The following is a 21,212-nucleotide window of genomic DNA, read 5'->3' on the forward strand; positions in this document are numbered from 1 at the left end:
ACTTTGTGTCAGCCTCGTTCAGGACAAGTTCATTGAAGGCATCTCTGGAGTGATCAGCTCTCTGTTCTCCACCCATTTCACCCTTGTCTGCTCTCCTGATCTTGACTAATGCAGAGCCAGCAATGATGATGAAAGGCCCTGATAACTCTGCCATCTCCTTTGAGTGTGATGTGATGCTCCCGCTGTTACAGACAGAGCAGGAACACTCGACAAAACCCTCTGACAAAGCTCTTTGAAAGCCCCTCCCAAACCCTCCCAGGCTGACAGGCATTTGAGTGAAGTCCTGTGCTTTTTTTCCCCTCTTACAAGTATTTTCCCCGTGGAGTTGCTCAGGGAGGATCCCTTTCACTGTTATGAGAATGGGTAGCAAGAGAAACAGGATGTTTTTATTCCGGAGTGATTTGTAGACGCTTTCAAACGAAGCTGATGCTGGGCAGCCCCGAGCTGCTGGCTGAGCTCTGCCTCTGCTCAGGTAACTGAGCTGGGATCAGCTCCCAGGCTGGAGAGCTCCCTTCTGGCACTCTTGCACGGTTCTGCAAACCAGCCAGAGTCCATGCCAGCAATGCTCAAAGATTCAGGTCCTATTTAGCAAGGAGCTGACCCTTCTCCGTCCTATTTTCCCTAAAGCTGGAAGTTCCAAGTCCTTTAACCCTTTAATCACCTCATTGCAGCCTAGACTAGGGAAATTTGAACGGATCAACCCCAACATTAGCCCATTTCTAATTAGCCTCGTTGCCATAGTGACTTGGAGGGGTTTATTAGCATCAGCATGGCAAACCGATGGAACTGTGCAACTTCTTTTGCAGCTGGGGAATGTAAAAAGTGAATCCCCACATGGAATCATGCTTGCAGGGCTGACATTCAAATCACAGGCATTGTGTGCTCAGGAAAATGACTGTCACTCCTCACACAGTGTTTCACTTTAGCAGGAAGCAGGGGATGCAAAGAAAGGTTGTTTTTTCCACTTTTCTTTTTCTATCTGAGGCTTTAAGATGAATGTTAAAATGCAAAGGAGCTAAAGAAATTCAGATACCTTATTTAAACTAGGAAAAAGAGAAGAGGAATAACCAACCCTGAAGCAGTCAGTACTGGATGTGGACTCTGCCTTCTTTATTTTCATATACCAAAGAGCCAGGATATTCCCAAAGACTTTCTTGTGAGGAACACAGAAATGTGCAGAAAGTGGCTTCCATCCTTTATTGATATTTCCTTTTTACTACAAGGAGTTGAAATGTGTGTATTTTTGATTCTGAACGTTGTCATGGTTACAGGACTACTTGGATGCTGCTTCTTGCACCCCACAAAGGCTGCTGTGCTCTGTGTGTGGTGGGGCTGGTGGGGAGCATCCTGACCACCCAGCTCACCACAGAGTGGGAATTCCTTGGGATGGATTTCAGTCACGGGAGGAGGGATGGGAATGCTGCGATCACACTCTTATAAATGCCTTCAAGGTAATGCCCACTCCCTAAGTGTATCTAGCCTTGCACATTTCTGCCTAAACCACTCTTTCCCTTTGTGGTTTGATTAAAAGCCTTGTTCCTGTGGATTTTGGGACCAAGAGCTTCTTTTTTTTTTTCAGCATAGACTTCATTTTTAAGCTGTAATCCACAACATTGCACTAAGCAAAGCCTCATGAAGGGGAAAACACTGATGCTGATCTCCATAATGTCAGTTTTGTTTGTGCTTCTCATGAAGAACCTCAAATCTGCCTGCAAGATCATGTGGTAGACGTGCTGCAGAAGCTGTTCGCTTTTCACTCAAAAATGGCAAATGAAATATTTTTGTCTGAACCCCTCCCTACCCTTCTTTTTTTAAGATTTTTTGCCAGGGGGTTTTCAGATTTCCAAACCTTTCTTATAGAAAAGGAAACACTAGGAAAAAAATTAATTTCTGTGAAATGCAGACAGGCAGAAAACACCAATTTTCTGAGAGGATTTTTCAGTGAAAGGTTGTAATTTTCTGTCAAAAGCATCCTTAATCTTTTACCAACTATATCAAAAGCTATGTCCTAGGTCTTGCAGCACTTTACCCTCACTCATAGTGCAAATGGAGACTCATAAGATATTACACTTTTTGTTTGTTTATTGTATCCTGAAGTGGTTTTAAAGGACCCTTATGAGCAAAAGACAGCATTGTAGGTTGGAGACAAGCAGATTTGTGCCTTTCCACACTAAGCTGGTACATGGCCTTGTGCAAATGACTGTCTGAAGTGCTTTCTCTCCTTTTACTGTGGACTGTCAAGTTGTTTGGATGCAGATGTCTGTACCAAACCCAGGACTCTCTGTGCTTTGCAACATGTTCCTGTTCATACTCTGAGGGGGGGGGGAATCATAAATGAACAGGGGAAAACAACATACAAAAGAGTATTTTCTGGAAGATGAAGTCAGTGAGGTTAGCCAGTGAATACACACTGATACGGTATCTTGACTCACCTCTTGAAGTAGGAAAACTGTGGGTGGAAGTGGAGGGGAGCAAGTGGGGTGCCCTGTTTTGATGGACAGGTTTAGGTATGAGTGTAAAATCAGGAGATGGCAGCAGTGCCATAGCTGAGCCTCCCACTCCTACCTCACCTTGCCTAAGGTTACAGGCTTGTCTGAATGCCTGATAATTAACTGGTGCCCAGGTATGAATGGGCCAGATTCCCTCATCACCTACTCTGCTTTGATACTGCATGAGAATGGTCTGGAAAGGGGGAACAGCATAACATCACAGTCGGCTAAAGGAAAAATCTGAATCTAATCAGGGTTAAAATAGCAGATCTCCTGAATTTCTCTCCAAAAGAGGCACTGGGCACATGAAAAATGTTCTGCGGGGAAATGGCTTTGTGCTGCTGGGTAACTTTCAGGGACTCTGTAGCAGCAGGTGAGAGGGTGAGCACTATTCACTGCCAGGGAACCTTTGCACTCTGGCTCTTCTCATGGCAGCTGCAGCCCCGGGCTCAGAAGAGCCAAGAGGAAGGACTGGAGTGGTTTTCTCCACCTGCACGGTGCCCTTGTGGTGGCAGCAGGTTGGCATTTGGCCTTGGATGTGGGGGTTTCATTTCCATCCCTGCTGCTGCCGAGGCTTTGAGCACAGCTGGATTTTGGGCCAGGTGCTCGTCTCCTGGAGCTGCCTTGGTGAAAGGTGTTGGGTGAAAGGTGTTGAGTGAAAGGTGTTGTGCTGCAGAGGGCTGGTGTCAGCACAGGGATCAGTGGGGAGGGCGAGGGGGTGTGAGAGATCCGGCTACTTTGGCAGGTAATTGAAGGCATGTCAGAAATAGAAGCAGTATTTAAATCGAGAGCCTGTGTGATTCTTCTCCACCTGGTGAGCCTGGGAGTTACGGGAGGTGCAGAATTAACAATGCTGATGAGAGACGCTGCCAATTTGAATTGCTGATTTGGAGGCCAGCGTAGGAGGGGTGTCCATTAGCTCGTCTCAGGGATTTCCTTTGCCTGCTCCTGGATCATCCTTAAAGGAACAAAGCAGCGGAAGAAATGTGTGCAGTTTGCAAAGTCAGGTATAGACCACCCAAAAGACCTACTTTTTTTTTTTTTCTTCTTTTTTTTTTTTTTTTTTTTTTCTTTTCCTTGAGCTAATCTTATGGTTAAGGGTTATCAGACCAGCTTGCATTGCTCTGTGCAATGCTGGGGCTGCTGCTGAGACAGTACTGGGGACAGCAGTGACTGCAATCCATTTCATGGGAAGGCTGTGGCTTGCAGGAGGACCAGGAAACACCTGCTTTGTGTTCACAGGGTGCATCCCCATCTCCATGCTGCTGACAAGTCAGCTGCCATAGTGGGAAAAATAGAAGTTGTGCCTCGGAGGACTCTTGGGTCTGCCACTGCCAACAGGAATCTTGTGCAGTTACCTGAAGGGCCCTGTAGGAGGTAACAAGGTCATGAACTCCAGCTGGTGAAGCCACCAAGGCATGTTCCTTGCCATCCTTCAGGGCCAGCCAAGCCAGCAGCAAGGGGAGCTCCTGCCTGGCTTCCCATCTCTCCAGGGCAGAAGCCACTTTTTATGTCCCCTTCCCACCCCTGACAGTGTCACCTGGCTGCCAGTGCAAGCATGGCTGTGAAGCTCCTGGGGAAACCATATGTGCATGAATACCACAGTGGAAGCTCAAAGCTTCTCCTGAATTAGAAAAATTATGGATTTCCCCCCACTGTCTTGTTGTAAACATACCCCTGACTGTGGAGAGTGTCTTTGGAGCATTTTCATAACTGGTGCATGGGACAGGTTCCTTCCAAGTGAGTCCATCTCTGGAGTCCTCAGAGCCCTGTTGCCTGAAATTATCAAAACTGCCTGGGGGATTTTTATGTGCAATTCCCATTAATTACAATTAACAAATACCAGTGGGCATCAAAATAAAAACTAACAAATACCAATGGGTGTCTAAATCCCCGATGTGATTTCTGAGAACCAAACCAGCATTCTCTGCCAGGGAGAGAGGTCTGTTCAGTACCGCTCTCTTGAGTTCATATTTTCCCTTGGGGTTGCTTGCACATTCCTGACAAGAGACTGAAGATTTCTCTGGAACAGCCCCCGCTCTTTTATAGTGCTGCAGTCACACAAAATAAATATGAAGAGAGCTGATTATATTCCAGGAGCTACGAGATACCACGTGTCAGATCCAAAGTGAACTGACCTTTCCACTCCCGAGTGGACAGCTCTGACCTTTTGTGATGCTGATGAGAATCGTGGAAGAAATCATGATTAGGGGAAAAACGTGCTTTATTAACATAGGCAGAGCACAAAGAACTCATAATCTAAAGACTTGCCTCTAGGTGGTGGGACACAAGAAAGAGAGCCAAGATGTGTGTGTGTGTTGTATGCTCATTATAGCACTAATGGGAACAGGACAGCAGAGCAGAGGGGACAGCAGAGGTGTGTGATGGGGAATTATGCTTTGCTGTAGAGGCTGTCTTGCAGTGGCAGTTATAGCAACAGCAGACCAGGATCCTACTGGCTCAAAACCTCTTTATAATGCCATTTTACAGAAGTCATAATTTGACAGAGGAAGGCAGAAAGTCCTGGTAGATGCAGGAGCAGCCAGTAGAGTTTGGTAGGTTTTGCCTTGCTGCAAGGTACCAAGGAGCTGTTCATGAACAGGGATATTTTTGGGGGGTGACTCTGAGGTGCACACACTCCCCTTTGCAGGTTTAGGGGGGGAGGAGGGGAACAAGAAGGGTTTTTCTTGCACAGCAAACATAACTTCAGAAAGTGAGGAGGTTGGTGGGAGGGGAGGGAGGGTGGGGGAAAGCAAGCAAGCACATATTATATTCCAACTGTTTCCACGGTGACATTTCATAATCACAACTCTGGGGGGAAAACGCTCCATTGCAGAAGCTGGAGGAGGCAGGATGGCTTTGTGGATGCAGCCAGCGAGGGATGGCTCTCCCAGCACCTGTGGCTCACCATCTGAAGGACTTGGAAGCGAGGGCCAGCTAAACTCCTGAGGATGCAGCACAAACCCTGAGCCAGGAATTCAAATGCATTGCACTCACCATCATCCCCATCCTTTTATTTCAAGGATGAACATTTATAAATAAATATGATATCATCACACTAGATAGGAAGTCTAAATAGCTTCTCTTTCTTGGCAGGAAGGAGGAAAAGAGAGATGTATGTAGGAAGAGCCCATGAGATGCACATAGCAAAAAATCAAATAGCTAAAAGCAGCCTGTAATTAATGAATTAGGTCACCAGGTCTTTGCATTCCACATTGTCTCTCTTTTTACCCTCAGCCTTGGAATTAGAGTGAGCTCCAAGCAGATTGAAACCTTCCTTTCCCTCACGAGGGCTGTTTGCACAGTGTCCAGAAGAAGGCAGAGCTTTGCTAGCAGTGAGCCTCACAAATCTATCGCTGGCATATTATTCATTTCACAAAGCAGCACCATGTTCACCTGAATCACTTCCAAGTGTCTGTGGTTCCCTGTGTCGTTTTAGGCAGTGTACCACTTGTCATCATGCTGCTACAGATGGCAATAGCTCTTGGGGGCTTTCCTAGGAGATGTGGGCAGGGGACAAGTACATGAGGTTTTCATGCTTGGGGACTTTCCTGTAGTTCCTGTGGCAGAACTGCACAGCGTGCTTCAGTCCCGGCCCTCTCGTGGGTTCTGTGAGCTCTGGCAAATTGATTCCCCTGCCAATCTCTCAGATGGGATAAATGTTCTTTTTCTTCCATCACTGGCCATTAATGGCTGATTAGGATGATTGAAGCTTTCTGTGGGCAAGGTGAAGGATGCTGTAAGTTGATTTTGCTGCTTCTGCAGAGCTTAACAGGAGCTCAGGTTTCTTGAGTAACATGACTCAGTGCAGTTGCCCAATAGTCCTAGACTGCATCCAAAGCAAATGCACATAAATGTATAAGACTTCTGAAGCAATTACTGTATCTTTATATTCCTGAAAAGAAAATCTTTGTTCTTTTTTTTTTTTTTTTTTTTTTTTTTTTTTTTGGTGACTGAAGCTCCTCAGCTCTGTTCTTTTCCTTTCTCACTAATGATCTGCTCTCTTCTGATTCTCACTCGCTCTAAATGTAGGTGCTGCTACAACGGGTTGCAAACTTTATGGTGTGCCAGGTGACAGGGTGTTTGTGTGCTGTCCTTTCTGTCTTGATCAGTTGTTGGGAGTACAAAGGGAGTCTGGCCTTTTGTTTGTAACACAGCACTGATCTGTGCCTGTGATGTACAGAGAATCTCAGGCAAAAGCCTTGATGAGTACAGAAAGTCCCTAACACGGGACCTCCAGAAACACCTGGTATAACAGGGCCTGCATCCTTTATTTCTCTCTTCCAGCTTGGAAAATGGGATGATTTTTCAAAAATTACATTCTTTTCAGATTATATCCTTAGCTCTCTGCCATTCCTGTGGTGTCTAAAGGATGAAGAGGAGAAATTATAGACAACCTACAGATCCTCGTGCATCTACTAAGCTTTACAGCTCTTTGTCCAAACAGAGCAGCTTAACAGTGATGGCTGAGCTGGAGACCTTGCTGGTGAGTGTGTGCAAAAGGCAGTGCCCCTGCACCAGCCCATTGCACTGTGGGGACCAACAGCCGCTGCCCAGTGTCCCCTTTCCCCTGCAGTAACATTTTGAATTTAGACAACTTTTCACATAAAATTACATAATGGTATTTTGTATTGCAATGAGGTTTTTCTTCTGACAGTATTTTGAAGGAGTTCAGACTATTTGTGCAGGGTCCACATATGCAAAGCTCTCTAGACTTTTCAGAGGTGTCTATTTCCAATCAGTTACCTGTCCTTGTGAAATCCAACCCATTTAATATATACAAACTGCAAATGTGCTGCAGACCAAGCTGTGTGCAAGGCTGATACACTCAGGGTGGGATTTTGTGTGATTTGATCCAACATTGAAATTCTCATTTCCCAGTGAGATAGAGAATGGGTAGAAATTAAAGAATGAAGAGAAGTGACATGAATATCTGTATTGATTGCAGAAATTCATGACAGAATGACACTGATAATTCTGGTGATTTTTTAAGTTTTCTCCTTTGTGCACAGACTTCCCCCTTCCCAGCTGGTAGCTGGCAGCCTGCTCCGGTAGGATGTGATGCAAGGACTGGAAATTGATGCTTCTTTTCTTGACTCAGACACTCCAGTTCAAAACTTTGGGTCCTTTGACTATTGGAAAGGCCAGGATCAGCCACCCTAAAGCTCAGCCCACATGTTTGTTTATCTTGTATGTTAGCAAAGCAGCCTGAGAGCTGTGGAGCCAGATGGCAATGGTGGAGTCTTTGTATGGCTGTTTGAATTGTGGCAATTGCTGCTGCTTTTTAGATTGTTGGTTTTTTGTTGGTTTGTTTTTTTTTAATTTCCTAAATCAGCATCCTTTTCTCTTCCTCATTTCACATTTGTTTTCTGCACATCTTGGGTCTGATGCCAGGGATTAAAAATGAGTGTTGATTTGTACATCAATATTAAACTGTATAATCACCTCTATCATTATTTGACTTCATCTGGAGCATTCGCAATGTTTTGGGAACTTTCAGTGAAAGAAAACTTTACCGTGTATATGAACATTTGACTGAATTATTGCTAATCTGAATCTCTGATTGAGATCGCATCCCCTGTGTCTGCCTTTTCACAGTAAATAATCTCCTAGCATATATTTTCAACATTTTTTTTAAATACTTGTAATTTATTTGGCCTTCCAATCAATGAGAAAATAACATGACAGCCAATCTGTGGCAATAATCCGGGGGGATATTATATTCTCCAAAAAACCTACTGTAACTTTAATGTATTACCAGTAATTTCTGCTTCCTCTGGCGAGGATTAGAGAAACATAAGGTGCTTTAATAACAAACAGGGATCCACCCACATCTCTGATTTATGTTTATGACTCAGCAAAGAGTGTAAACGGAGACTAGGGCACAGAGAGATTCTATAAGTAGTTATAAATCAACCATTCACCAGGAAGGGAAAAAAAAAAAGTGTGCTAGCAGCCTTCCATGTACGAGGAAGAGAGTGGGTTTGGGGTTGCAGATGGAAAAGTTTCCTTTCCGGGGAGTCAGTAAAGGGGTCAGCTGGGATTTGTCACAGAGAGATTTGAGGTGTTTTCATGAGTGCTTGTGGAGATATTTACTCGTGCAGGACTGGTTGCATCACTGTCTATCAGAACAGCCCCTGCTTGAGCACTGCAGCTCCATTTGATGGGCACAAACCCACCCTCAACAGGTCAGCTGGATGGTGGGACAAACAACTTCAGAAAACAAAGTTGCAGATCTGAATTTTTAGCATATTCAGCTTGGACAGAATCTACAGATTATTCCATTACCTCCAAGATTATTCCATTGTCTCCAAGACAGCACCTGCCCTGTTGTGTCAAAGACCCCCCATCCAGCAGTGTTGGGTGGCCCTGGAGCCCCCAGCCCTCCCCAGACTGAACTAGCCCAGGGTTTCTCCCAGCCAAGGCACAGCTCCCTTTTCCAGCTGCTGCTCATGAATTTCCAGCTGAAGGGTGCACAGTGTTTGCAGTGCCACTGTGATTGACAGGTTTATCTTCCAGTCCATTTACTTACTTAATTATCCCAGAGCGAGCAAGAATTTCTTATAAATATGGTAATAGGCCAATCATCATGACAACAGAAGCACATTTATGTACAGTTTGTGGGAAAAGCTGACTTTCCCCAGTTCACATCAGGATTCCTCTATCAGGAGGAATCAGTAAATTAATAAACAATATCTGACCTTAAAACATCATCCCCCACATGTGTGGCATCAGTCAGGACCTGCTTGGAGCTGTCATCATCTCAAGAGTTGCTCTTGTCCCACATCTTCCCATTTTAGTACACACTAGAAAAGCTCATATTTCCCTTAACTTCTCTGAGTTGCTTCTGTGGTGTCAAAGTTTTTCATTTGACAGCTCCAGCTGCTGTGTAAAGGAGAGAGGGTCTGTGGACACTTCAGACCTAAATCATTGAGGATGAGGGAAAATTTTTCTACCTGATACCAAACATTGCTGAGGCTGTTTTTGTCAAGGAGATTCTACCAAAAATTATTGGGTGAAGAGTTTGTAAATGCTGGTTTTCAGTGTAAATAATACCTTCCAGATTTAGGGATTGAAGCAAATGCCTGATGTTCAAATTCTGGAGTCTTTCCTCTGAGAGCCTGTGCTACAATCATTCCTTGAGTGGTACATTATCCAAAATAACAAAATTGAGGTGACCAAGGGAAGCAGAGAAATGCGTTGTCACTCCATCAGCATTCATTTATGCCAAGGCTCTGCAAAAACCATATGAGATTCTGCATTGTTTGGATTTTATTTAAATTAATCACTATAATTACATTTTTGCTCTTTATAAAAAGCCTCTTATAGAGATTGTCCAGCTAGGAAATAAAAGGAATTTTGGAAATCATTGTTTCAATAGCCTCTTTAAAGACTTCCAGGAGCATCATGTAAAACACAGTGGGCACAGGGGGAAATAATTCTGCTGGGAGGTCGGACGGATGCCGAGTTCTGTTCATTTCCTCATTTTTCAAGGCTGAAGGCTTCTGCATGTGAATGAGTCCTTTGTTTTTTTCAAGGCTTCTGGTACAGAGATATATCTGCTGCAACAAGCACTGATTTCCCATCCTGGAAACAAAAGCTCTGATAGCAAGGGCAAAGCACACTGCTGGGGTGGACAATTGCACACCATGCACAGCAGAGCAAAGAGCAGGGCAGCAGACATCCTTCTCAGAGCCAAAACTCTCTTGCTCCAAGCCAAACCTTGGAGCAGAAATGGGTGAGAACAAAGGTTCTTGCCCAGTACAGCAAGGTCAGCTGCAGGCAGAACACGAAGGGAAGAGCAGCTCTGGCATTGCCATTTTCTTATTCTCATGTCTGGAAAAGACCTGAAGTGAACCAGCTACACTCTTTCAAAATGCCTTTTTAACATTTCTTAAATTTGACAACCTTTTTTTTTATTATTATTATTACTGGTATTTGCCTAATTTTTTGCAATTTGCATTAATTAATCCCACAAAATCCCACCATGTTGGATGTTCCCTGTTGACCACCAGATACCTGCCTGTCCCATATATGTCTTAAGACCCTCTGAGACAAAATACAGCTCTTACAAAACTCCATTCCTGATATTTTCAGTTGCTCCTGATTAAGATGGTATTCTGTATTGCATGATTTTCATTGTTTTCTGAAATCTGAAAGGAGAAAAAGCTCCTTCAGTTGTTTACAGGAATCAAGATGATTCGTTTGTGTTTTTTCAAAAGATTGGTGGACTGATCTGTGTTTCTGTTGTGACTGCTCTTGTGAAGTTGAAGAGCTTCATCTATTTCCCAAGACTCAGTTTGTTTTTTAGCCAGAAGTTCAGACATTATACTGCTTTTCTGTTGACTTAAAGAACCTTCAGAGCACCTAGAGTTAATTCTGAACATCCTTATGCTAACAAACCCCGAATAAAATGTTGTTATCTGTAGGGAAAACGGAAATGAATACCTTCTTAAAATAATGATCTTATTACTACTTATCTTGTTACACTGTGGTGAGGTTCCCCTTGTTAAGCCACCTGCATTTTGAGAGGTTTATAGACAAAAGCAGCATTATTAATTAATGCAACTGTGCAAGCTTTCTGCAAGCTATTATAATATTTTATTGTTATGGCTACTATTATTGTTATCAGATAGCCTGTTTGGGAGTCTGCAAAACGTGCTGGCATCTTTCTGTTGCATTGGTTATCCTTCAGTGACTCTCTTCAGATTTTAAATGCAGCTGTTTCTATTAAATTCTGGGTGGAAAGCAAGATCCCATAAAACCTATCAGCAGATTATTTTAGCCTCAAATCAGAATTTCTTAAATTATACAGGGAGGGAAGTCTAGTGAAGGTGTTCCTATCAACAGCAGATGGGGATTTTTTTGCTCTTGAAGGTGACTGTGGGCTGAAGGTCACCCAGGCAGTGAGACAGGGTCAGGGCATCCTTTCACCACCTTTATCTGGTTCCTGAGTGCCTGAATTTCTTCTCTAGTGAACCTGGCACCAAGAGTCATTGCCTGGCCACCTGGGAAAGGGTGTTTTGGGGCAAAAAGGAATCCATCCTAGAAGGATGTTTCATTGCTCACCACGAGGAAAATGCAAACCTTCTGGGCTCTGTTTTTTGCCGTGTAACTCTGTGTTCTGTCCTGTAAGAGGCCACCAAGTTCCAGGAGTCAGTGCAACTCCTCTCTGGTGCAAAGCTGTAAGAGTGCAGTTCTGAGACCCCACACCAACTCTGGCATTTATGTGGGTGTTTCAGCATTTTTGTCACTCTAGAAGTCACAGTGAAAACTGTCTAGGAAGATATTAAAGATCCTAAACTCTTTATTTGCAGAGATTAAACAAAAGTGTGAGGATATAAAGAGTAGTGTTATCCCTGCACCATAAAGTTATGTCACACCTGGGAGCTGTGGCCAACAGGGAGCATTTCTGTGCTGCTGCAGATTTTGCAGGCTTGGTCATGTCCTATTTCAGTTATCCCACTCTGCAGTGTGCTCCTCTATCCAACTGGTCATTATGCAGGGGCAAATCTTGACCTTTAAACGTTGGTCACCACTCTTTGGTGTTCTTCCAGTTTAACCACACACATTTGGAGATGGGAAGAGGGCACCAGAGCAAGGAACCCTACACCCAACCAGGACATGGGGCATCTGAGTATTTTCTAATTCTGCCCCAAACATCCCTTTTTTTCGCTCTATTTCCTCTCTGCTATGGACCCCTGGTGTGTATCAAGGCTGGAAACATCAAGGGCAGAATATCTGGGCCTGGACATGGGATTTCAGCTTCTGGCTTCTGGCATGAATGGCGTTTGGTTTGGTTTGGTTTGGTTTGGTTTGGTTTGGGACTTCAAGGGGGAATGGGTGAATTTTCTCTCCTTTCTGAGGTGACTATGGCTCTGTGTTCACACAGTTCTTCCTCAAATATTTCCAAATCCCAAGTTGTACCTAGGAGCTGGGTTTTGTTGGTTCTACCTTTATTTTTCTCTTCCTTTTGTTTTTGAACAAAGCTGTCCATGGTCAAATAAGCTCCAGCCTCGCCAGAACTGCCATGAAACAGCTTATGAAATGGTCCAGGCTATGATAGCCCCCTAATTTCAGAAGCCTGCCCTGTCTGATGGTGCTGGTGAGTTCAGATCATTCCATATCAAGTGCAGTGGTGAAAAGCCTCATCCATTAACAGCGGGCAGGAAAAATCAATGAGAAGGGTGATGGGGAGGGTTTCCTTTTTTAATCCTTCAGGATCTCTCGTTTGTTGCTCTGAAATCCTCCCTTCCAAGGCACATTTGCAGGACCCTTTTTGTTATCCTAATGAGCCAGGCTCCGGAGAGTGATCGGTTCAACTCCTGGACCCAGGGGAGAGAGCCCAGCTTGGGAAGCGATGGATCCCAGGCAGATGAGCCTCAGCTCTTTCTCTAGAGGAGTTTGTTTGCCACCTACTGATTCACAGGTTCCTTTGAGCTCCTGCCAAGAGAAGTTGAGGGGGAAATCTGGTATTTAGGGGTAGGTGGGGATTGCCCTTAGAGACCCGAGGCAGGACCCCCGGGGTTAGAGGGGGTCGGGGGGATGCGGTTCCCAGCTGTTGAGCTCCAGCTGGGAGCAGGGGCAGGAGCTGGGTGGAAGCGCCTGGCGTGTGCGTGTGCGTGTGCGTTGTGTGTGGCGGGGGAGGGATGTGGATGAGGAGCGGGCTCTCTTTCTTTCTCTCGGGGCTCAGTTAATCCTGCTGCCAGGCGCTGCTCAGCGGCAGTCTCAGCGCTGGATCCGGAGCGGGGGAGACGCGCATCCCGAAGGCGCAGCGGAGGGGAGGCGAGAGAGGCAGCTAAAGAGAGCAGAGCGGGGGAAAAATCAAATCTATGCTTGGAACTGGGCTTCTTTTTCGCCAATGCAAAAGGGAATATGCAGCACATTTTTGCCTTCTTCTGCACCAGTTTTCTAGGGGCGGTGTTAGGGGCCAATTTCCCCAACAATATCCAGATAGGTGAGTGCGGGGCTGGGGATGATGGTCCCTGACGAGTGGGTAGGGATGGAGTGGGGGTGGTGGGGGAAAACTGACCCGGTCGTGTGCTTGCAAAGGCACAATGTGTGTGTATGTGTGCGAGAGAGAGCCAGGGGCTGAACTGCGAGGGCTGGATGTGTGCGTTGGTACCAGCTTTGCCGGAGCAGAGGTGGATCAATTTGGCTTTGGGGGAGGGGTAGATTTGGAATAAATGCCTGCACACACACACACACACACACACACACACACACACCAACACGGAGGGAGAAAAGTGCCTCCGAAATGGAGGAAGTATGAAAAAAATATCTGTTTCTTGCCCTGAGGAATGCCTGGGCTGCCATTGTATGTTGCTGCATTTGCAAAATTGGTGGTTGCATGATACATTTTTGTGAGGATGCTCTCATCTGTAGGTAATTGGGACGGGAGGTAACAAACAGACGCTCTCTTGTTGTTATTGCTAAAGAATAAGGGCAAAGCTATTGGAAGAAGATCTTGCATTGAAATCTCTTTCCATTTCATGCCACTTGCTTCCCCTGCACACCAGCAGTGCCTGTTTGATTCCCTCCTCCCTTCCTGTAACTTCTCAGTGCTCCTCTCCCTCCCTCCCCGCGTTTATTATTACTCTCCCATTGATCTTTATTGGTGATCGTTTGTAACCTAGCCCAAGATTCCCTTCCCTTGCGTGACGGTTTTCTTTCCCGCCTCCCTTCTCTTTACAATGCCAATCAATTGCTAATCCACCAAGTTCAGGCAACTCCTGCCTGAGTCCAGCTGCACAATCAGTGCTTTTATTGCTGTTGATGCTGCATCCTTGTCTATCTCCCTTCCTGTCTTCCCTTTACCCCAAATTTGTGCAAGATTCCAGATTTTTTGCTTTTCAACAAACGCAACTTGGCTACGAGCATCTGATTCCTCCGATATCCGTGATTAGGCTGTGGGGTGGGAGGAACGGGGGAGGTGGGGGAATATTGGTGCACAAATAGCCCTTTTCACACAAGGAGATGCCCCCTCTACTAAAGATGTGCAAAGTGACGTTGGTGGCAGGTCCTTGCCTATTTGTTTCTTCCTCAAGTCGTCTTGGGCATTGATACTTTCTGCAGCTTTATTTTAATTCTCCCTTGTTGCTAAGTGCTTTGTTTCCCTCCTCCTGAAATGCCAATAGCAGAGCTTTCTTTAAATGCATATAGATTACAAGACAGGCTGAATTTAATAGCATCTTTCTGGAGGATGTGAAGGGATCTGCTGCGAGCCAAGGTTCCTGCTGGGGGAGCAGCAGGAAACTTTTCCTAGGGCTGGGTTATCGCTGCACTTTGTTCCAGATCCATGGGGAAAGAGAGGCTCTGAGCTTAGGTCCAGCCCGGTCCCAGTTCCTGCCCTGTTTGTATCATTCTGTGGTTCTGGGTTTATCTGTACTTCTGTATAGATTGATTCCTTTGAGGGTCAAGCTTTAAGTTTCCTGCCCAGTTTGAGTTTGGCCAGTGTCACCTGTTAAATTCAGGGGTTTTCTGTGCCACAAACCTCCAGCAGCAGCAGTTGTTTGGTCACAGTGCCACGTCACTCTGGCTGTCACAGCACTGTCCCCTGCTGGGCCAGGCTCAGCCAAGCTGCCCTGTACCCCAGAGTCCCACGGTGTGGGGGACCCCTGCCACCCTCCTGTAGCAAAGCTCTCCTCCTCAGCAGGGCTTCAACTGAGCCTCATTCCGAGCAGGGGAGGAAGGAAGAATCTCGTTCTTCCTTTACTGAGGTGATATTGACAGAATTCCCGTTCCTCGTGCTTGAAGTTATGGGGGTGAGGAGATTGAGTTGCACCCCATGGATTATCCCTATCCTGCAGCTGCTTGGCCTGGGGATGCATCAGGGCTCCTGTAGGTGATCCAGGGTTACATAACAGACATGTTGGAAAGGTTTTCTGCCCCCAACCTGTCCGCAGTGGGCACAGAACCCTTGGCTCTTGTGTTCTGGAGGATTTCTGAGCTTAGAGGCACTCCCCAGGCTGCAGATATGTAGGCTCTGCTCTAAGGAATATTTTGGACTGATGATGTTTCTAATATGAGTGTTCTGAAGACCTTTCTTCTTATTGTTCTGTTTTTCTCCTCAGGGGGGTTATTTCCTAATCAACAGTCCCAGGAACATGCGGCTTTTAGGTTTGCGTTGTCTCAGCTCACAGAACCCCCTAAGCTCCTTCCCCAGATCGACATTGTGAACATCAGTGACAGCTTTGAAATGACATACACCTGTAAGTACCAGCATTCACTGTGCTCTGCCTTACTTTGGCTTCTTTATTCCTGACTTGGGTTTGTTTGCTGTCTGAAACATGGGACATCTTGCACCAAATGTGCAGCTCACCTTTAGGGTCCAGGCAAGAAAACCCCAAACATACAAAGGTTTTCTGGGTCATTTTGCTTTGTGCTAAGGAATAGGGGTGAGGCAGTGCTGCAGTTATCCAGCATGTCTTGTGCTTCACCTTCCATTGCATCCAAAGTGGTATAAACCCCCCAACGTTTCATTTCCTCGTTTCTCTAACCTCCGCCCAACTCATTACTTTGAGGTTTCATCCCCCATATTTCCCATAGCTGTGATGCACAACAAAGACACCCCTTTCCACCCACAGAGTGCACAGAAGTCTCTGTTTAGTGTGAACAGCTTCTTCCTCAGCCCCAGTTTAACCATCTGTCCTTGTAATTTAAGAAAGACCTAGCACAAACCAGCAGCTTGGTGCAAATGGAGTCTAAATCTACAATAAGGGCATGCCTAATAATGACAGAGAGGTAAGAAAGTTCTAGTTTCAAGAAATTCATTCATTGGCTCTAAAAACAGATATTAAAGAATGAGTTTGCACCACAGAATTGATCTCAGGCTGTATCTGCACCCTGCTAAAACACAGCACATTGCTTGTACTGTTCTCATTAGATGATATTATTGGGAAAAAAAAAACTGCCTTGCTAGGTAAAGCCAACGTTAGCAGCAACAAACAAGACCAGGAGGAGGAAACAAAATAAAAACTATGCCCATAACACAGCCCTGTGGTTGCTGTGGCAGCCTTTGCTTTCCTTGGAGCACAGGGGGCAGTGCTGTGGGCGAGGGGCTCGCACCAGCAGGGTGTGATGCACAAAGAATTCTTTGGTTTGACCTGGTGTCAGACACTGCTACTGACACTCTCTGAACCTGCGTGTGTGTGTTTAGGGGCTGTCAGGAGAGGCTGGAGGAAGACTTCCCTACGTAGAGCCTGTTGGAATGTTGTTGGCTGGCATCTGTAGTGTCCTCTTGAGTCACTGAAACATCCCCCCTGCTGTTTAGTTGTGTGGGATAGAGGTGAACCCAAACTGTTCTCTCTGCTCAGAAATGCACAGACGGGATCTCCTGGAAGAAAGAGCCAGGAGGAGAATTAATGAGGCTTTTTGGAGGAAAAAAAAAAAAAAAAAAAAAAAGTTGTGATATTTTCTGTTGGAGGGTTTGCAAATACAAGATTTCAGGAATTTCCTGCTCAGTATGATATAGGAGAGAGAAGTCACAATTTGGCCACGCTTTCTTTGCAGTATCTAGTAGCATATCTAAAGATTTTCTATTTTCTTTAATATCCCTCTATTTGCCAACGACAAGGTTTCCATCAAGGAAGAGCAACTATTTCAGCTCTATCCAATGGCACTTTCTTGGCAGGAAAACCAGACAAATAGAAGAAAAAAGCCAGACCTTGTATCTATCAAGGGAAAACGTCACCCACCTGGGGTAGAGTTGCTGACTGTGGCTGGGGATGAACTATTTCAGAGCTGATAGCAGGAAGAAAGCAGAAACTGCAAGAATACCACTCAGATAAATTCTCCATCTGCACATGGCTTTCCCTCCCTCTCCATGCCTGCCACTAATGGTTTTGTTTACAGCTTTGATGGCAAGACCATGACACCAGTTATGCTTCAGAAATCTGTCATTAGTACTGCAGGGGCAGGGGTGGTCTCACAAAAGCTGAATGGAAGCAAGGCAGCCTCCCAAAGGATGTTATATTTGAGCTCTATGTAGGGCACATTGTCCTAGATCAGACCAGCAGAGCACTCTGCACAGTCCAACTTCACTTGTCCTCGTTTTGCTTTCCTTATAATTAAAAACTTCCTAAGTTCCTCCAGACTATGGAAGGCAGCATTTGTTTTGTAAGCACAAAAGAAGGTGTTATTCCATGTACCCTAGGGGTGAAAAAAAAAAACCCAACCTAAAGAAAACAGGCCATTAGGAGACCTGATTTTAGTACTCTAGAGCTGAAGCGAAACTTTTGTCAGGAATTAGCTCATTCTTCATCTTCCAGCTAATTCCTTGCCTGGCTGCCAAGACCAGATATCAGCAGAAAGATCTGTTTATTTGGAGAGAATAAAAACCCTGCCCACACAGTGATCTTTATCTTCTGAGGAAAGACTGGCCGTGCTACTAGTTAAAAGTACCAGGGTTTGTTCCCATGGAGATGGAGAACACAGCATTTCCTTGCCATTGGCATTGCCTGCTTCTATGACAGTTAAGGGTGTTTGGACCCTGTGGACCTGATGCCTCACCTGTCTGGGTCTCCAGCAGGACATCTGAGCAAGGTCCCAGCTCCACTGCAAATCCTGCTTCGTGCTGGGATCCAGCCTCGTGTGCTAAATGTAGTCCTTCTGGCAAGTGTCTGAAGCAGCATCATTCAAAATACAGAGCAGATATTAAGAATCAGTGGTGACAGCAGAAGCAAAACCCTTGTTGGGCGGCCCGTGGGGTGGTGATGAAGTGTAGCACAGTGACAGCAGCCTGGCTGAGGAAATCGTGTGCAAAATGTACCTTGGCATCAGCTGTGACCCTGCTCACCTCTGCCTGACACGTAGCTGCTCGCTGGCGAGGATGAGCAAGCTGTGGTGTGACAGTGGGTGAAGTGACACCGGGAGCTCCTGCCCGGGTGACAGCGCCGTTAATGACGCGCTGAATTGGTGACAATAGCTTGGTGACAATAGCACCCATCCGAGGGGGAAATCTGGAGAATGCCCAGAGGCTGCTGTAGTCGCTGGGCTGTCACTGTGACAGCCCAGCAATAACTTTCGCATTTCTGGTGTTTTAGATGTGGACTTTTTATCGTTACACAGTGATTGTGAAAACCTCAGTGCGGGTCCTGTGGTCCCTGTGCGCAACACGTCAGGAGATGATGATTTTAGGCAAACCATAATCATTAAGGAAGCAAGAAGAGGTTGTGGATATGTGTGGTGACTTCCTGTTTCATGTGTGGGGTTGATGCTAATGTTGTTGCATCACTGAGGCACGAGCACATTTCAATAACTGAAATATCTTCCTGAATTCATTCCATCCCACAGAATAGCTGGTAATGAACACGCTCCGTGGTTGCAGCTGGGTGCCTGATGGGGCTTACCCGTATGAAAGTACACACCTGCCACTCTGAGGGTTCTTAACTAAAGGTTAGGAGGCTTTACAATTTTGTGCTGTTTCTTCAAAGGCCAAGGAAATTGTTTAGGGAAGGAGGATGAATTGAGAGTCCTTCCTTCAGCAGAATTACACAGCAGTGCCAGGTGACTATAAAGGGTAAAATGTGGTGTAGTTGAAATGTTTACCTGGTGACATAGCAGAGCAAAAACCCTTCTGGTCCACTTTAAAGACATGTTCAGAGGTTCTGTCTCCATCCATGTTTGGAAAAGAGCATTATGCCCTCCACACAGTGTCTAGCAGACCGTACCATGCTGTTTTTTGCCGTGTCTGACTGCTCTCAGGGCAGACTCAGCACAGGAGAGTTGATGCTACAGGTCAGAATGGAGTGGGGTGGGAAGGGGATGCTCTGTGCCAGATGTGAGGGCACACAAGCTTTGCAGGTTAAGAGAGATCTGCAAATTCCTGTCCCTGGAAAGTCCACAGTGGATGGGAGCACTGTGTGCTGTTGACAGCAAAGGAATGAGAGATTTCTTTCTTGAGTCAACCTGTGCTGGGAATAGTTTTCTCCTGTTCTTCATCTCAGCCTCCAACTGTGCCAGTGCAATGCGCATCCCGCCCTGTGCAGAGCCCGGCTCCTCAGGGAGTATGAGTTGTTTCAGCCACAGCTCCATAGCTTTATTTAATTTGTGGTGCAGAGATTCCTGCTTTCAGCCTTTGGCTGAGGTCCCCAGGCAAGCCTGGCAGCACCAGGCAGGCGTGGAGGCTGCGCTGGCTGTCCTGAGAAGAGGATGGCTCAGCAGCAGCCTGCCCTGGGTCAGCAGCTGCCACACAAGGTGAGTCACCAGCTTGGTAATTCTGCCCCTGCAAACCTCAGGCCACTTTGCAGAGTTGACCAGTGCCTAAAATAACCCCTGTTCATCACTGAGCCCTGCAGCTTTACTGAGGCAACCACCAGATTTTGTGTGCTTGGGTGCTGGGCTGCTGGCAAGAGACACTCAGGAGCTGCACACCTGAAACACAGGGGTCTGCACAGGATAGCTACAGGGTTTTGCAGCTGCAAGAAAACTTGTAAAGAGGCTGAAAAACAATGAATTATTTATCCCTCTCCTTCCCTATATGCACATATAGAGTTATTGTGGGGTCCTCATACTGAGTATATGCTGCTAGAATATCAACAGTTGAATCTGTTCTGCAAATTAGAAAATGAACATGTAGTTTGGATTCTGTTCATATTTTATTAAGGCCTCCAAGCACCAATTAGAGAGGGATTTGTAGTGATCACTCACTCCGTGCTTATGTTCTTATCAATAGCAGCAAGCTTACATCCAGATCAGCTATGAAATGAAGTCTTTCTTTTTCTTCTTTTCCTTGGATACTTACATATATAGATAGAGTATTTATAGAAATTGCTTTTTATCTCCTAAATTACCTCTCAGAGATTGGAAGAAATAGGCAAGCATTTGAATGTTTCAAATGAGGAACTAAATTTGGTTTAATTAAACAATTATTGGGTGTTGAATTTAAAGGAAGCTTCTTTGTTGACAAACATATGATGGTCACCATTTTTTGTAAAGGTGTTGCTGCAATTATTCCAGCAGTAATCAGTTAGAATGCAATTTTTATAATCAAGCTTCCACAGTCTACATAAGCCCAGCTCTGTAATAGTTGTGGTGTTGCTAGATTTGTTTTTATTTTCACAGTGTCAGAAATCTCATGTAAGTGCTTTGGGATTTTTTTTTCCCTGCAGAGCTCAGGATGCTTGCTATGACTATTTAATGTGAGTTAAGCCAACAGAAACATGGATTTAATGATCAGATGCAGTCTGATTAATACAACACAGGTACTACAAGGAGATACATCTCCTTGGATTATGTAACAGGAGAAGATGTGATGCAGACAGATGAATCACGGAGCATCAATTCACGTTAGATCAACCTGAGGTTAAGGTTGCTCAGTTTTGGGCAGGAATGGGCTGTAGCTTTCTAGCAAGTGTGTTTGTTCAGTGAGATGCCAGCAGCTTGGAGTGTGCTGATGGGTGAAATCCTGCCAAACAGGAGGGAGCAGGTCCTGGAGGTGACACCAGCCCCCTGTGTCCCAGCAAGACCTCCAGAATGGGTGTTGGGTGCTCAGTGGTCACAGTCACCACTGAAGAAGGCAGGAGCTTGTCCCATAAGATTTCCCCAAGAAGGAAAAGCATTTAGAACATGATTGCTGAGCCATTTCCTCAGCTATGGCTGCTAGGACAGGGCAGGTTGTCTGTCTACCTCCAGGGATCTGGGTACAGAGGGGTTTGGGTAAATGTGGACCAATTCCATCAGCAGGGACACTGATGGGGCTCCCCTTGTCTCTTGGCAGAGGCA

At 45.6% G+C, this 21,212-nt stretch overlaps 1 protein-coding gene across 4 annotated transcripts in view; it reads left to right on the top strand.

The window, feature by feature from the left end:
- Positions 1–13,293: 13,293 nt before the first annotated feature.
- The window catches only part of GRIA1 (glutamate ionotropic receptor AMPA type subunit 1), a 119,745-nt gene continuing 111,826 nt past the window's right edge, over positions 13,294–21,212 (top strand). For all 4 annotated transcript variants that reach the window (XR_008439466.1, XM_053990879.1, XM_053990880.1 and 1 more), the window contains exons 1-2: positions 13,294–13,446; positions 15,563–15,700. Coding sequence is in view for 3 of the 4 variants with exons in the window: in XM_053990879.1 (XP_053846854.1) it covers positions 13,365–13,446; positions 15,563–15,700 (220 nt within the window). In the remaining variant the exon portion in view is untranslated. The remainder of the gene's footprint in view (positions 13,447–15,562; positions 15,701–21,212) is intronic.

The sequence above is a fragment of the Vidua macroura genome, chromosome 15, assembly GCF_024509145.1.
Source record: "Vidua macroura isolate BioBank_ID:100142 chromosome 15, ASM2450914v1, whole genome shotgun sequence".
NCBI classification, from domain to species: Eukaryota; Metazoa; Chordata; class Aves; order Passeriformes; family Viduidae; genus Vidua; species Vidua macroura.